The following is a 16,415-nucleotide window of genomic DNA, read 5'->3' on the forward strand; positions in this document are numbered from 1 at the left end:
CATGCACTAAGTTGAGTGTGCCATTAAACAGCTTGGAAAATTCCAGAAAATGATGTCATGGCTTGCGAAGCTTCTGATAGGCTAATTGACATGATTTGAGTCAATTGGAGGTGTACCTGTGGATTTATTTCAAGGCCTACCTTCAAACCCAGTACCTCTTTTCTTGACATCATGGGAAAATCAAAAGAAATCAGCCAAGACCTCAGAAAAAAAATTGTGGACCTCTACAAGTCTGGTTCATCTTTGGGATCCTTGGGGCATCCTTACCACGTTCATCTGTACAAACAATAGTACGCAAGTATAAACACCATGGGACCACGCAGCCGTCATACCGCTCAGGAAGGAGACGCGTTCTGTCTCCTAGACAAGTACCTACTTTGGTGCGAAAAGTGCAAATCAATCCCAGAACAACAGCAAAGGACCTTGTGAAGATGCTGGAGGAAACGGGTACAAAAGTATCTATATCCACAGTAAAACGAGTCCGATATCGACATAACCTGAAAGGCCGCTCAGCAAGGAAGAAGCCACTGCTCCAAAACCAGCATAAAAAAGCCAGACTACGGTTTGCAACTGCACATGGGGACAAATATCCTACTTTTTGGATGTCCTCTGGTCTGATGAAACAAAAATAGAACTGTTTGGCCATAATGACCATCGTTATGTTTGGAGGAAAAAGGGGGACGCTTGCAAGTCGAAGAACACCATCCCAACCGTAAAGCACGGGGGTGGAATAATCATGTTGTGGGGGTGCTTTGCTGCAGGAGGGACTGGTGTACTTCACAAAATAGATGGCATTCATGAGGAAGGAAAATATGTGGATATATTGAAGCAACATTTCAAGACATCAGTCATAAAGTTAAAGCCTGGTCGCAAATGGGTCTTCCAAATGGACAATGACCCCAAGCATACTTGTTGTGGCAAAATGGCTTAAGGACAACAAAGTCAAGGTACTGAAGTGGCTATCACAAAGCCCTGACATCAATCCTATAGAACATTTTGTGCAGATCTGAAAAAGCCTGTGTGAGCAAGGAGGCCTACAAACCTGACTCATTTACACCAGCTCTGTCAGGAGGAATGGGCCAAAACTCACCCAACTTATTGTGGGAAGCTTGTGGAAGGTTACCCGAAACATTTGACCCAAGTTAAACAATTAAAGGCAGTGCTACCAAATACTAATTGAATGTATGTAAACTTCTGACCCACTGGGAATGTGATGAAAGAAATAAAAGCTGAAATAAATAATTCTCTCTACTATTATTCTGACATTTCACATTCTTAAAATAAAGTGGTGATCGTAACTGACCTAAGACAGGTTTTTTTTTTAATGTTAAATGTATTTGGCTAAGGTGTATGTAAACTTCCGACTTCAACTGTAAATATCTTCTTATGTAATAATAGAAAGTGTACATGCTCACACAAAGGTCACAGGTCTGTGGAGATCTTCACAACTGCTTTAATAATACGAGCAGAATCCCTTGCACTATGTACTTTTAACGTCATTTCAGTTGCAATCCAGGCCATTTTGGTTGTGCTATTAGGCAAAGTACAATGACATTAAATTGTTGTAAAATACAAAATATCTGACATTGTATTCCCATTTGAACCTTGGGCTAGATTGTATCAGATCCGCACTAGCCGACACCTGAATAGTGTTTTTTTTGGCAGTGTCTGAGGTGGACCTACGTTAGAGCTGTCAAATCCACAAGCGGCTCCCGGCATTATACATAAAGTGTGACATTAAGAGAAATCAGCTTTATTTACAAGTTCGAACACTAGCACATGAGATGTAATCTACACCTCAATTAGACTGATAGAATTCCTCTATTTTGAAGATTTTGAGATTTAAGTGTCCTTATTTCTATATAGCCTACACTTTCTTATTCTGAACTCCTAACATGAGTGGGACGGGTGTGGCTTTGTAACTATGATCACACGAGCAACCACTTTGATTTGACAGCTCCACCTCCGACACTGCCAAGCATCAGCTATTTCTTGTTAACGCTTGATCTGATCCAGGGCTTTGTTGTGCTTTTAAATGGTTGAAAATGCAATGATAGCACATGTTGATAACAACTAAACCATAATCCGACATGTTTTTATTGGAATTTGGTTGTGCTTTTAGATGGTTGAAAAAATAGTAGTAACACATTGGTAATTCAACAAACTTCTGTCTGTCTTTTTGAGCGGGTGAATAAAGGTTGAAATGTCATTGATCAACGTCTCCAAATAATACCCAAATGTCCACGTTGAAATGACGTGGTGTGTCCAGTGGGGCCTCTCTTCCATTTGCAGATTTGTTCTTGGGGGCATTCTTCTTAATAAGGTAGGCGGTACTTTACAGTTGCACACAATTATCATGAGTATCATGACATAATATTTCAGAGTGGCATAATATTGTGTTTATTTGCCTTTATGTGAAGTTTATGTTAGGTCAACTCAGATTGACTTAAGGAAAACCTTTTCATTTCAAAGAGCGAAGGGTGTCAACAGGTGCGAGAGGAAAGCTACTGGCTGGCGTTGGTGTCTTTTTTAAGTAGCCAGTGTGTCTTCATCAAGGCCCTAATGGAAAGAAAACGGACCTTTTGACTAATACAATCCTGATGCAATGTGCTAATGACAAAGTCTCTCAAGAGCAAGGCTGCATCTGATCTTGAAGGTCAGAGATGAAACATTGCAAGAATTTACAATAAGTCATATGAGTTTTATCACTGTCCAGCTCAACACACAGCTGGCAATGTGCATGAGGAATATTATGGGAAAGGGGTGGGGGTTTCACAGTGGATGTTTTATTGCCTTTTACGCACCTCGTAAATCACAGACATTTTGTTTTCTTTCGCAACCTTGTTACTTCTTCACAGAGATCAGATTACTCATGGCTGGCAGTAATCCAATTCAGGGGTATTCAACAATAGGAAATCTTATTAATTACCTCTGAAGTCACTTTAACATCTGAGCAATGGTTTGTGTTATAGAGACTATCTTGTCAGTTAAGTTTGGCTACCTGCAGCCTACAGTGGCACCATCTTGGCAGGCCAGTAGATGCCCAGGTAACCTGCGGACATACAGTATGATTCAGTTCCATGATTGTCTGATACCTACCTGTACATACTACCTCAACTAACCGGTGCCTCTGCACATTGACTCTGTACCGGTACCCCCCTGTATATATTGTTATTTTTTTACTGCTGCTCTGTAATTACTTGTAATCTCTTATTCGTATCTGTATTTTTTGAAACTGCACTGTTGGTTAGGGGCTCGTAAGTAAGCATTTCACTGTAAGGTCTACCTGTTGTATTCGGCGCATGTGACTAATACAATTTGATTTGATTTGTCAGAGACTTAATCGTGTGTGATCGTGTTTGTATGACAATGTAAAAATAAATTAGGTATTGGATGGCAAGGATGAGGGTGTTATGTTTTTTTCTTTCATTTTTGGGGTCAGGTGGAGAGAGCAGCGGGTGGGATTGAAAATTTAAAAAAAAATTGTGTACAACTGTATAACTCCACATTTGACTGTTCATCCTTATGTCTTCATAGAAATAACTGACAAAAAAATGAATTTACTACCGTCCAACACCAGAACACATCCTCATTTGTTGACTGCTATGAATATTTAAAGAAATATGATGTATGATTGCTCCTAAAAATAAAGCCACACTGAACTTTTCATTTTTTACATTTTCTGAAATTAACATGAAACTCATACAGATACTTGACCAAATTGGACATGTGACTTAGTCACTTTAATCTGAAGGAGATTGCTCATAATGAAGTAATACATGAAGCCAACGTCCTTTCTGACTCCACGTTCCAACAATGATCTTTAATCTTTTTTATTCTTATGTTAGTTATTTATATAATGCATTTCTACATTTTGATATTTTATATATGTTTTGAGCAAAGCTCAAACACAACACTTTTTGAAAGACTACTGTGGGAAAACTGTTTTCTCTTGCAACCATCACAGCCCTGAATTCCAAACAGATGACAGCCACCAAGCTTAGCAACATTTGTTATGGGCCCCTCTTTGATAGAGTATATGAAATAGCAGTGGGGGGCATTAAGTGTCCAACCAGGTAACCAGGGGAAATAAGCAGGGGGAATGTGGCACACATTATGAAAGAGAGCAAGAGGCTGTATGAGATATTGGGAGTGAGAAAGAAGGGAGGGCAAAAAGGAGAGAAGAGGCAGGGTGAAGGGTGAATAACTGGACCTACAGATGTAGGATCTTAATTTGACCTGTATTGTCTCAGTGAAATAATCCCGCAGCAACAGGAGTTGAACGTTTAGTCCATAAGGTTGCTTGATCGGTGGTTAGGCTATAAGCTGGCCAAAATTAGACGACATGAAAAGTGCAATACTGTTAATATAGCCGTGTATTAGTGCAGGTTTTCAGTTAATTTATGTAAATCACAAAACTCATCTGCATTTCCTACAGTGCAGGAAGTTTTTCAGCAACCGAAGAGTGATCAAATTAAGATCCAAAATCTGTAGCAAACAAAGGTTTTTAGCTTTCTATGTAGACAGTTAGAATTCTATAACCAGAAGTATTCCAATGAGTTGGACTACCCTGCCATCTAAAGGCCACACGATTTTAACTTGAGCTAGAACAAAAGAAGAGTCTTGGAGTCTGTACTTTATGTGTGTGAACCATCTTCCTTAATTTGTTGGGATGTAAGAATCTCACTTGAAATAACTCATATTAAATGTGTTGTTGACCATAACTGTAAAAATTCCCTTTATTGTCTCAATTAACATGGTCATCAAAAAGATGATTGTTCAGGCATTAAAAAAAACCCACTAGCTTTAAAAAAAAATGAAACACAGTGATATATAATAACAGCTCAAATATAATGTATATTTGTTAGTATAATATTTTTGGGTTTTCCACATAGCAAAGTCACAGCTCAAACATAAAGTATATGTTAGTATCACAGGAGGCTGCGGAGGGGAGAACGGCCGGAATGGAGCATATGGAATAGCATCAATTACAGAAACCATGTGTTTGATGTATTTGTTACCATTCCAATGATTCCACTCCAGCCATTACCACAAGCCCGTTCTCCTCAATAAAGGTGCCACCAACCTCCTGTGCTTAGTATAGTGTTTTCTTTTCATATAGAAAAGTACATTTAGTTAGCTGTTCTTATTCAAGTGGTGGTAATAAGCATTGCTCGCTCACTCACTGCCTTATCTGTGTTGGCCACTCACTGAAAGACTTCCAAAAGAAGGGAAGGGGAACATCAATGTCCATCTTTTTCAATGTTACTCTTATGTATGGAGCTGTGCTTTGCGATGCCTGCTCCATTAGGTAGATCAATTCATTGAATCCCCCATAAAAGTGAGACTGGAAAAAATCGACAAGCTCCTTGAGGTCATTGTTCACACGATCCACTGTAACCTCGTTATAGATTTCCTGGATCTTTATTTTGGCAGTATCTTTGTACTCACCAGCTTTAGATTTTGTTACGTACATGTCACGCTCAAGAGAACGCAACATTTTCTTCAGGTCTTGTGTCTTCAGAGAGGCGATGAACTCTGCTGCCCTCTGGAAACATAGCTGCAGGAGGTTATGAACTTTCTGGATCAGGTCCTCCAGACTCACGTCCTCCAAGTGTCTCACTACCTTGGTCATCTCATCCTGGATGGCACTCATGACAGACCTCAGGTTGGCAACAACCTTGTTTCCGTTGACAACTACATTGCTACCAGGGATTGTGAACTGAACGCCTTTAATTAAACTTTCAATTATATCAGTTATGGTCTCCATGAGATTTGAGAACCTTTGGGCAGCCCAGTCAATGGTTGCAGACACAGAGCGACTGGCCATCTCGTAGAGCTCCTGTCCAGAAAGTCTCTCCTCTATTCCGGGCAGAGCAAAATTAGTCTCACGCAAGAACGTAAGAACACTGTTAAGCAGTTCAGTGATGTCGATAGACGGTATACTGTCAGCTGCAATCCTAAACATCTCTCTCATAGAATTCTGTAGTGTATCAAAACCCAATGGGACCTCATGATAGGCTCTCTCAATGATGTTGGAGACAGAGTTCTTTAGCTTAATGGAGGCACGGTTTACACTGAAGCCAAAGTGAGCTGTGTGATACTTGTTTATGAACTTAAGCAGCGCATCTGTGATGGCAGGCATCCGCTCTTTGAGCCCTTCGATGGTGTAATGCATGGTATTCATGTTCCAGGCAACCTGGAAACTTAACTTCTCAGAGTTCTTCAGAGTGGCTTTGACACTCACAATGTCCGTATCCTTATCAGGGCTAGACTGGATGGATAAGGAACAAGTAAGAGGGGATTAGAATTGTTTGTCTCATTCCTTCAGTATAAACACTGATTAAGGCAACAACAAAAAAAGCTATGTATTGTGTCCATAGAAAATAACATCTTGAAAACTCTAAGCTTTCAGTTTGACAATTTATAGGCAGAGGTGTGTAGTATGCATATAAAACAAGTTCCAGTAATTCAGATGTGTCTTACCAGGTAGCGACTGAACACTTTTCCGTACACTTGTGAAGGTGACCTCCAAGTAAAAAGGAATCCGAGGAAACCAATCGATGGGGAAGCCATGGAAGTGGTGATGCCATCCTTGCGGGAAGCATAGCGGAAGCTCACATCAACAAAGGTTGGGCTGGTGATATCCACAATCAAAGTATGACGAGATACACTGAAAGATAAAGGACACTTGGTTAGATTTTTATGCGATTATGATCTGTCTGTTGGGGAAAATCTGGGCTGAAAGGTATAAATGTACAGGATGTCTGGGGCGGCAGGTAGCCTAGTGGTTAGAGTGTTGAGCCAGTAACCGAAAGGTTGCCCAGGTTCCCCGTTCTGCCCCCGAACAAGGCTGTTCCCCGGTAGGCCATCATTGTAAATAAGAATTTCTTAACTCACTTGCCTAGTAAAGTAAAAAAAATCAAATTATCTTGTGGTACTTACATAGCATCAGGAGAGACTTGCCGTTTCATCCTAAGAAAATTACATTACATATTACATTTAAATCAGAAAAATATGTTGTTATCTTATTATTTGGTAGCGTTGTATTTTCGAAAGCATCAGTCTTACTTTCATAACATATTTTACCTGAGATTTTGTGAGAAGACATGCTGCCAGTTGACATTTATGTCACTGTGAACCAAGTTGCATTTCCCATTCATGCGGACTGCTCCGTTCTCAAAACGAAGAGTGGCGGTGGCTGCAGGGACAAATATACAAAAATAAATGTAAACCTGAAAGTACTTGGAGGAAGTAATCCAAAGTACATTTTTAAAATCTTACCATCGAGGTCATACTCCAGGAAGATCATAGTGGAGGTACAGATGGACTTCAGTGAAGTGACAACGTTGGACTCCTTGTTTTCCAGGTTTGCAGTTGATGTCACATTGTAAATTGGGGATAACACCTTCACAGTGGTGGAAAGGGCACCGAAGGCTGGGATAAACACACTTACAGGCAAGTTCAGGGAGATTTCAGGGATTTCAATCTTCTGTTCTGGGATGGTAATGGTTGGCATTTCAAAGTTGGAAATCTGACTAGCAATCTCATCCAAATTAATGGTGTGCTCACCAATGGTAATGGACTTGGAGAAGGTAAATGATGAGATAATGATTTCATACTGTGGCAGCTTCACTGACAGGAAGGACATTCTGTTCTGTAGCAACTCTATATCAATATCAAAACTGGGAATTTCCACCTTTGGCAGACCAGGCAGCATGATGTCAAAGCCAGTGGTGCTTATCATCGTAGGGATCTCCAAATTCTTCAAATCAATTGAGAAGGCTGGCACATGGAGAGTGGTGAAGGGTACATCAAAAGCTGGAACATCGATGACAGGTGGCACTGAGACCTGATCTGGGAGATCAATATTTTGGAATCGCATGTCAATCGTCCTTACAGCCTTTGGGATCTCTTTCACCCAGCTAGGCACTGCTAGTGTCAATTCTGGGATATTGAAGGTGACCCCATTCTCAAATAATTTGGATGGTAAAGTGAAAATTAGTCCCTCTTTGTTCTTTGTGTAAACTACAGTAGTGGACAGATTGAGGAATTGCATTTCATCCATTCTGGAGACCTGCTCTAACTTAAGCACATCCCAAATAGTCTTCTGGTAGACAGGGAGCCAGACAGACTTCAGGAAAGCAAGAGATCCTTCCACAGATTCAGCAATATCTATCTTCACTTCAGCCTCATCATTTGACAGAAGTAAGTCAAAGGAATGTACAACAGAGGCAAGTTGCTCTCTGCCACTCCAGCTGAATGTCTGCTTATCTGCAGTGATGGAAAGATAACATTTCTGATCCACTCCTGCGTCACCTGGAAGATCCATGTAATTGAATGGCTGGGTTGCACCAATGTCTACCTTAGCTGTCACCGTTGTTAGAGGAACAAAGTCTAAGTTTGCTTTAACAGAGTGCTTCCCATTTGTATCAAACCCTGCCCAAACAATGTTAACCATATTGTTGCAGGTGTAATTCAAAGTTGCATACACACGCCTCAGAAATGCCTCAAGAGCTAGGTTGTTATTGATGTTCAGATTCAATATGGTAACCTTATCGTGAACAAGGTTGGAGTCTAGGTCAGTTTTCACTGTGGATCGCAAGCCATTTGCGTTTAGGTAAATGTTAGCCTCGTTGTCTATAGCTCCATAGTAAACAATCCTTTTTACTGTTATGTCAGTTTTTCCTTTGGTAGAGGTCTCCAGTGAGACATAAGATGTAAGTCCCTCCAATGCCAAGTTTTGATCAATGTTCCCCTTGCCTACAGCCTCAATCAGTGGCATATTAAGCATGTATTTTAGTTTCATCTTGGAGGCTACATTTGGTTTTGTCTTGGTATTTCCAAGAAGTTCCTGACTCAATTCCAGACTCACAAAGGGAAGGTTGACTCTTGCAACAGTTGCCAGAATAGCTTCCATGTTCCTTTTAGAGAGACTAACAGTACATTCGTGGCTGCCTTCTATGTTCTTGTGCTCCCAGGACAGAGCAGTGGCAAGTTTTAAACCCCTTGACCTTGTCAGGCTGGTAGACCCGTCAAGTTTACCTTTTAGAATATCAAACATAGAAGTTGAGGAAGCTCCAAATCGGGCAACAATGTCAGACTGGTTATAGAGGCCTACATTAGCAGTCAGGGTAATCACAGTGGACTTGAAAGAGAAATCGCATGTCATGTTGCCCATGGCAGGGATCATGATGTTGTTCTGAATGGCAGGTAGTGTGAATGAGGGAAGGGTCAGCTCACTCAATGTCTCAGGAATATGTAAGACTGGCAGCTCCAGAGATGGCAGCACCAGGGTATAAGATGGCACAGAAAAACCCATTGTTGGAACTTTAAAACCTGGTGTACTGACCTCCTTAGGGATGAAAAAGCCAAATGCAGGTAACTCTGCTCTGAAGCTAGAGACTTCAATATGCAGGATGGGTATTTTGTATCCGGGGACTGTGACAAACCTGGGAGGTTGGTTGGATGTGTCAATCTTATATTTGTCAAAATGTGTCTTGGCTTCATTGTAAGAGGTTGTCAGAAGGTTTACAAGTTTGTTTCTCCCTAACTCAAAGTGAGCCCTAAAAATGTCTAAATTACTAATTGCATTGTAGAAGGGTTGTAGGTCATAATCAATGGTGTTCATGTCAGGGTTCTTCTGATACTGAAGCTTTAGGTTCATTTCAAATGATTGCCTAGGGGTGGTTAGAAGTTCCTTGAGGCCAGCATGCTCCCAAAGAGAAAGTTCTTGAATGTGAGGTGTTTTCAATCTAAGATAAGGCACTGTCATCTCAGGGATGGTGAGGGGAACGGTCAAAAAGTCAACATTGGCTTCACCGTTCATTGCTGCATAGATTCCAATGTCTTTCTGATTGTTGTCCATGGTGAAATTATGATAGTACTTGTACTGATTGAATCGAGCTAAGCCAGCCCAGCAGGCGCGCTGCATTTCAGAGTTAAGTATCACACCAAATTCATTTTGGAGATCAAACTTTCCTGTGAGTTTCAATGGGAAGATAACCTTTGAATTTCCTTCGTTTTTGCAATCTAGGACAATCTCAAAAGGACGGGCCAAAAATACCAAAGTGTTAGATATGGTTCCACTCATTCTTCCCATAAGCTCTGCATTGTGGGAGGCTGTCAGTGCAATCTTTAGGTCTCCCACATGGGCATCTCCATTTAAAACCACAATACTGCTCTTGACGAAAGGAAGTTCTGTCTCAGCCCTGGCATCAACAGTGAAGTGGCTGAAAATGACAGATTCAGCATTCATGGTTTGTTTCATTTTCAAGACCTTGCTTTCAGTTTCTCCAACAAAGGTTAATTTCGCAGTGATAACATTGATGTTGAATTCTAGATTGTTTTTCTGTGTGCCTTCATCTGAGTAGTCTTGAATGGACCACTTTCCACTTCCTTCATTTCGAACAGTCACAGAAATAATACCAGATTCAAGACTGGCTGCTGCAGTCTGGGTCATGGTGGCTTGGCTTGAAGTTTCAACAGCTGGGATGTTGAAGTTGTGGCTGTAGGTAGTGTCTATTGATGCAGAAATTCCACTCTTTAGGGACAGTGCAATGTTGTTCACCAGATCAGCTGTGTACATCTCAGTAGTGGCCTTAGCAGTGGTCTTTGCTGTTGCTTCTGCAGAGGGTGCGCTGAAAGTCAGTGATCCCTCGTGATCTATAGAGAAGACCATGTGGGTGACATTCACAGTCTCAGTAAACACCAATGTTTCCATCTGAGAAGCTTCTAGACGAGCAGTGGCATCCAAGGAGTAGTCAAGGAATTCACAGGCTGATTTGGCCTGAGAAGTAAGCGTGGCTGTGAACTTGGAAGTCTCTGGTGCATCTCTATTCAAATTAATTGTTGTTGAATTCTCTAATGAGGCTACTGTCACAAGAGTGTAATGGGGGGAGTTCACTCTAAACTCGCCATAGAGCTTGCCAAAAGCAGGAATTTGAACTTCACTGTGGACCTGAGGGAACTTTAACTCCGGAATTGGAAGCATTGTGATTTCAAAGTTCTCCAGATTCAACTTAGGGAGGTTGATGGCTGGAAGCTTGATCTCTAAAATAGTTATTTCTGGGAAGGTCAAGTCTGGGAGGTCGGATAAGTAAAGTGCTCTCAAGTCTCCAAAGATGGCCTCGGGTGGAGGCATTGGAACCTCATATTCTCTTACTTGGTCGATGAATGCAATTATTTGTTGTTTGATTTCCTCAAAATCTATGTTCATGGCTGGGACAGTGTAAGAACTCAGGATGGTGAACTCAGGGACTGAGATTTGAGCCGGAATGCTTATGTCCTGCAGCCTGTTCAGGTTGATTTGGATGGCGGGAATTACGAGGTCAGTGAGAGGCACTACAAAAGAGGGAATCTCAACATCTGCTGTCTTCAGTGCATCCAGAATACCATCCACAGCCTGACTGATCTGGTTTAATATATCTTGGTCCTCAGCCACCCTGCGGATTTCCTCAATCAGTTTGTTGAACTGAACAGAAATGTAGGCAACCATGTTCGTATAGGAGTCACTTGCCCTTTTCAGATATATGAGTATCTCCTCTCTAATGTTCATGCCATCAACTCTATCTCTCATGTCTTGAAGGGCTTGCTGTACAATCGTCTTTATATCGTTGAAGGCTGTAGTGTCAATCACATCTTTCATCATCTTCACGACTTCTGCAATTCTTGTCTCTTTGAGTTGTTCCAAGTATTTGAAGATAGAACCCTGGATCTTTCTAACAAATTCTCTGGAGGCCTCTATTTTTTGTGCAATTCCATAGGCTTCAATCTGATTATTAACATAACTTGTTAGTTCACTGATCTTCTGGTTAGCATCATCAACAAACACATTGTAATCAAATTCCTTTATAATCTTGATGACTGAGCAAATGTATTCCTTTAGCTCATCAATACTTTGCTTGAAGTCAATTGATTTGAACTGATTTACAGACCCATCCAGTAGTTGCATAACGTTGTCATATATGACTTCAACTTCTATAGATTTCAAAGCATCAACCAGTGACTGCACAGTTTCTTGGATTCGGAATTCCTTGATGAGTACTACAGTCTGATCCATGAATATTTCAAATCTCTTGTCAAACTCATACCTGAGAAGCAGATCTCTGATATAAGAATACATAGCATTGATTTTGTCTGCAATTTCATATTCTTCAATCCAGTTGACAATGACATCCTTTATAGATTCAAGGACCCTGGCCATCTGCTCAGTGGGAATCTTAGCAGTTAGCTGCTCCACATATTTAGTAAAGTCAAAGTTGATTGAGAGGGTGTAGTCCCTCAGATTCTGGAAAAACATTGTGACATCAAAGGTCTCAATAACCTGTTTCAATTCACTAATTTTATCTTGAAGTTTTTCTTTGATTCTAAATCTACTATCAATGTCCCCCAACCAGGCAACACTGCTGTCTCCTAGCTTCTGTAGATCAATCTGTCTGATGACATCCTCAATTGCATCAATGACTATGACAATTGTTTCTCTGATATTAAAATGGTAATCAACATCCTTAAGCATATTTCTAATTTGTGAGAGGACATTTGAAATGGCGTCTGACAAGTCTCCCCTCTCAATGCTGCCCCTGACTGTCGCAATCAGGTCTCTGATTTTGGTTGCAATATCAAATAGTGTTTTTTCAATGTTCACCTTAAGATTCTCCACAGAGGCTTCCAAGTCTTCCAGTGTCACAGCATACTCTTGTGTCAAAATAATCAGTTTCTCTTTGACATCAGTCACTTTGTTTTCCAAATCAATCTCTGTCATGATGTCACTGACTTGCTGCGGCAGATTGTCCAAATGGACTCTTAGCTCACCAATTAGCTGGTTAATGTCTAAGCTGATGATATAATGTTGCATGGCCTCCAGAGCACTGACAACAGCAGTCTTGAGGAGATCAAAAGCAGCAGGAAGGCTTTTAATGAAGGGAAGCTCGATGATATGTGAGTTACTGTTCTTGTCATACTTCAGGAAACCAGATACACTGAATTCTTGGTTTTCCTTCTCTGACCTTTGGTCTCCACACACTCCAGCCTCATTTAAAAGGTTTGTAGATATTATTCCCTCAAACTCAATTCCAAGCATCTGAGCATTGTTGTAAGTGCTGACGTCTTGATTATAAGCGTGGTTGTCAAACTTGGATTTAGTTTTCCAGGTTAATGACTGTTCACTGGGTGTTAGAAGACCATCAAACTTGTTATCCAGGTGAGCAGCAGATTCCCAACTCCCCAGCATATGTGTGGTTGTGGCCCGGCAGTCATGTGAGTAAGCAAGTGCAAGAGGCTCTGCTTTAACAAGCAATTTGCTGTAGAGCTGCCCAGTGTGCTTCCCAAACAGGTCCACCTCACCATCACTGTTGATTATGGCATTGACAGTGACACTAAATGGCAGTGCCAAGGTGCGAATAGTGCTGACAAAACGTAATGATTCTGAGTTTATCCTTGCCTCACAGTTAGACTTGGAGGTCAGTCCTGCAATCTCAATTTCACAGTTGTGGCTCATCTGTGCATCCATTATCTTCCCAGTTGTACTACACTTCAGAGCACCAGCTAGGTCAGCATAGTTTAGTTCATAAGTGTGTCTGAGCTCATGTTCGTCTCTGTAGGCTCCTCTTAAACTTCCACTCAGGTCCAGCTTGGTAGGCTCCATTTTTAACTGGCCTTCATTGTTCATACGGACATCAAAGAGCTTGAGATAATTTTTCATGTCAATGGAGGTAACAAAAGGCTTCACGTCAACCTTTATATCATGCTTGTAGGAGGCGTCCTCACAGATGGAGTTATCTGTCTTAGAGCGGAAGGCCAGGGTCCATAATGTGAGAGTCAGACTATGGGTGTTTTCTGTCTTCATGTTCTGCAGAGATCCCTTCATGTTGTTGGAGAAGATGAAACCCTGCCTGTTCAATACCAGGTTTGTTGTACTTCTTGCATTTGAATCATAGGCGTTGCCTCTAAAGGCACTGCCTAGAGAAACCTCAGTACTTGATATTCTGCCCTCAAAGCTTAGCTCGGCTCTGCTGTCTTCAGCCATTCCTTTGGTCGTGGAGGTCAGGGACGCTCCACTACTATCTATGCCCCCATTGTAGATGTTCTCAAACGTCAAGGGACTGCACTGCAGGCTGTTGGTGCCACTGGTAACCAGGCCATTTCTGTTCACTGACACAGTGGCCTTATGCAATCCACGGCCTCCTTTAACGGTAAGGGAGCCTTCAGAGTTGACTTCAAGACCGTCCATGTTCAGGGAACCTGTGAGAAGGGAGTAAGCCTGGTTTGTTGCATCATCAGCCTGGGACTCAACTCTCAGAATGATTACCTCACTGGAGATTCCAAGTTCAACTTTGTTCTTAAGTATATTGCCCAGGGCATTGGAAACAGCATCACATTTTAGAGATAGTTGGCCATCCTTGTACTTGAGCTCTGCCACATGCTTGAGAGCATCGTCCTGCACATTGGTTTTGGACACAATGGACAACTCGTCATTGGCATACACTCCCTTGATCATGTTCTGAGCCTGGATAAGTGGGGAGTTCACCCGCAGATTGGACTCTCCTCTTCCTTCTCTATCGAGGGGGCGAATGGCATAGTTATGTCTGTAGGTGGAGTCGGCTTTCCATGAGCCCACTCTGATGGTTCCATCCAAGCTACCATCCCCTGTGACCTCTTCAGAAGTGGATTCTGACATTGCTGAGTAGTACAGAGAGGTCTGCAGGCCCAGAGGACTTGAGGCTTCAATTTTGTAGTTGGCCTTAGCATTCAGTTTGTCTGTAACGCTCAAGGTTTCAAAGACACTGAAGCTGGCATCGATGAAACTGTGGCTCAGGGACCCGTTGACTAGGTACTTCAGATTATCTTCCACTGTTCCTGAAATCATGCCTGTGCCTTTATGAAGACAAAAGGAGATTAAACCATTGTCATTATATAAACATTGAAATATGGTGATCTTCTATGTACTTAAATGTATGTGTGGAAAATATACAGTGCATTCGGAAAGTGTTCAGACCCCTTCACTTTTTCCACATTTTGTTAAGTTACAGCCTTATTCTAAAATAGATTAAATAAACAATTTTCCTCATCAATCTACACACACTACCCCATAATGACAAAGCAAAAACAGTTTAAAAAAAATTGTTGCAAATGTATTACAAATAAAAAACAGAAATACATGATTTAAATAAGTATTAAGACCCTCTGCTATGAGACTCAAAATTGAGCTCAGGTGCATCCTTTTCCATTGATCATACTTGAGATGATGCTACAACTTGATTGGAGTTCCTCTGTGGTAAATACAATTGATTGGACATGATTTGGAAAGACACACACCTGTCTATATAAGGTCCTACAGTTGGCAGTGCATGCCAGAGCAAAAACCAAGCCATGAGGTTGAAGAAATTGTCCGTAGAGCTCTGAGACAGGATTGTGTAGAAGCACAGATATGGGGAAGGGTACCAAAACATTTCTGCATCATTCAAGGTCCCCAAGAACACAGCAGCCTCCGTCATTGTTAAATGGAAGAAGTTTGGAAGCACCAATACTCTTCCTAGAGCTGGTCACCCAGCCAAACTGATCAATCTGGGGAGAAGGGCCTTGGTCAGGGAGGTGACCAAAAACCCAATGGTAACTTTGACAGAGCTCCAGAGTTCCTCTGTGGAGATGGGAGAACTTTCCAGAAAGACAACCATCTCTGCAGCACTACACCAATCAGGCCTTTATGGCAGAGTGGCCAGACTGAAGCCACTCCTCAGTAAAAGACACATGACAGTCCGCTTGGAGTTTGCCAAAAGGCACCTAAAGGACTCTCAGATCATGAGAAACAAGATTCTCTGGTCTGATGAAACCAAGATTTAACTCTTTGGCCTGAATGCCAAGCATCACGTATGCAAGAAACCTGGCACCATCCCTACGGTGAAGCATGTTGGTGGCAGCATCATGCTGTGGGGATGTTTTTCAGCGGCAGGGTCTGGGAAACTAATCAGGATCGAGCGAAAGATGAACGGAGCAATGTACAAAGAGATCCTTGATGAAAACCTGCTCCAGAGCGCTCAGGACCACAGACTGGGTCGACGGTTCACCTTCCAACAGGACAACGACCCTGAGCACACAGCCAAGACAATGCAGGAGTGGCTTCGGGACAAGTCCTTGAGTGCAACGTTTCTGAATACTTATATAAATAAGGTATTTCTGTTTTTATTATGAATACATTTGCAAACATTTCTAAAAACCTGTTTTCACTTTGTCATTATGGGGTATTGTGTGTAGATTGATGAGGGAAAACAAACCATTTAATCCATTTTAGAATAAGGCTGAAACAGATCAAAATGTGGAAAAAGTTAAGTGGTCTGAATACTTTCTGAATGCACTGTACATTAAAATATAGCAGCGACCAGCAATGAACGGGGTTCACGGGGTGACAGAAAGGACAC

General features: G+C 41.6%; 1 protein-coding gene across 2 annotated transcripts in view; it reads right to left on the reverse strand.

Moving 5' to 3' along the window:
• Positions 1–4,709: 4,709 nt before the first annotated feature.
• The window catches only part of apoba (apolipoprotein Ba), a 43,344-nt gene continuing 31,638 nt past the window's right edge, over positions 4,710–16,415 (reverse strand). For both annotated transcript variants that reach the window (XM_029675682.2, XM_029675681.2), the window contains exons 25-29: positions 7,285–14,874; positions 7,090–7,201; positions 6,946–6,975; positions 6,487–6,673; positions 4,710–6,274 (exon numbers count right to left, since the gene is read on the reverse strand). In XM_029675682.2, coding sequence (XP_029531542.2) covers positions 5,183–6,274; positions 6,487–6,673; positions 6,946–6,975; positions 7,090–7,201; positions 7,285–14,874 — 9,011 coding nt within the window. In that variant the 3' untranslated portion in view covers positions 4,710–5,182. The remainder of the gene's footprint in view (positions 6,275–6,486; positions 6,674–6,945; positions 6,976–7,089; positions 7,202–7,284; positions 14,875–16,415) is intronic.

Source organism: Oncorhynchus nerka, linkage group LG12 (assembly GCF_034236695.1).
Source record: "Oncorhynchus nerka isolate Pitt River linkage group LG12, Oner_Uvic_2.0, whole genome shotgun sequence".
Classification (NCBI taxonomy): domain Eukaryota; kingdom Metazoa; phylum Chordata; class Actinopteri; order Salmoniformes; family Salmonidae; genus Oncorhynchus; species Oncorhynchus nerka.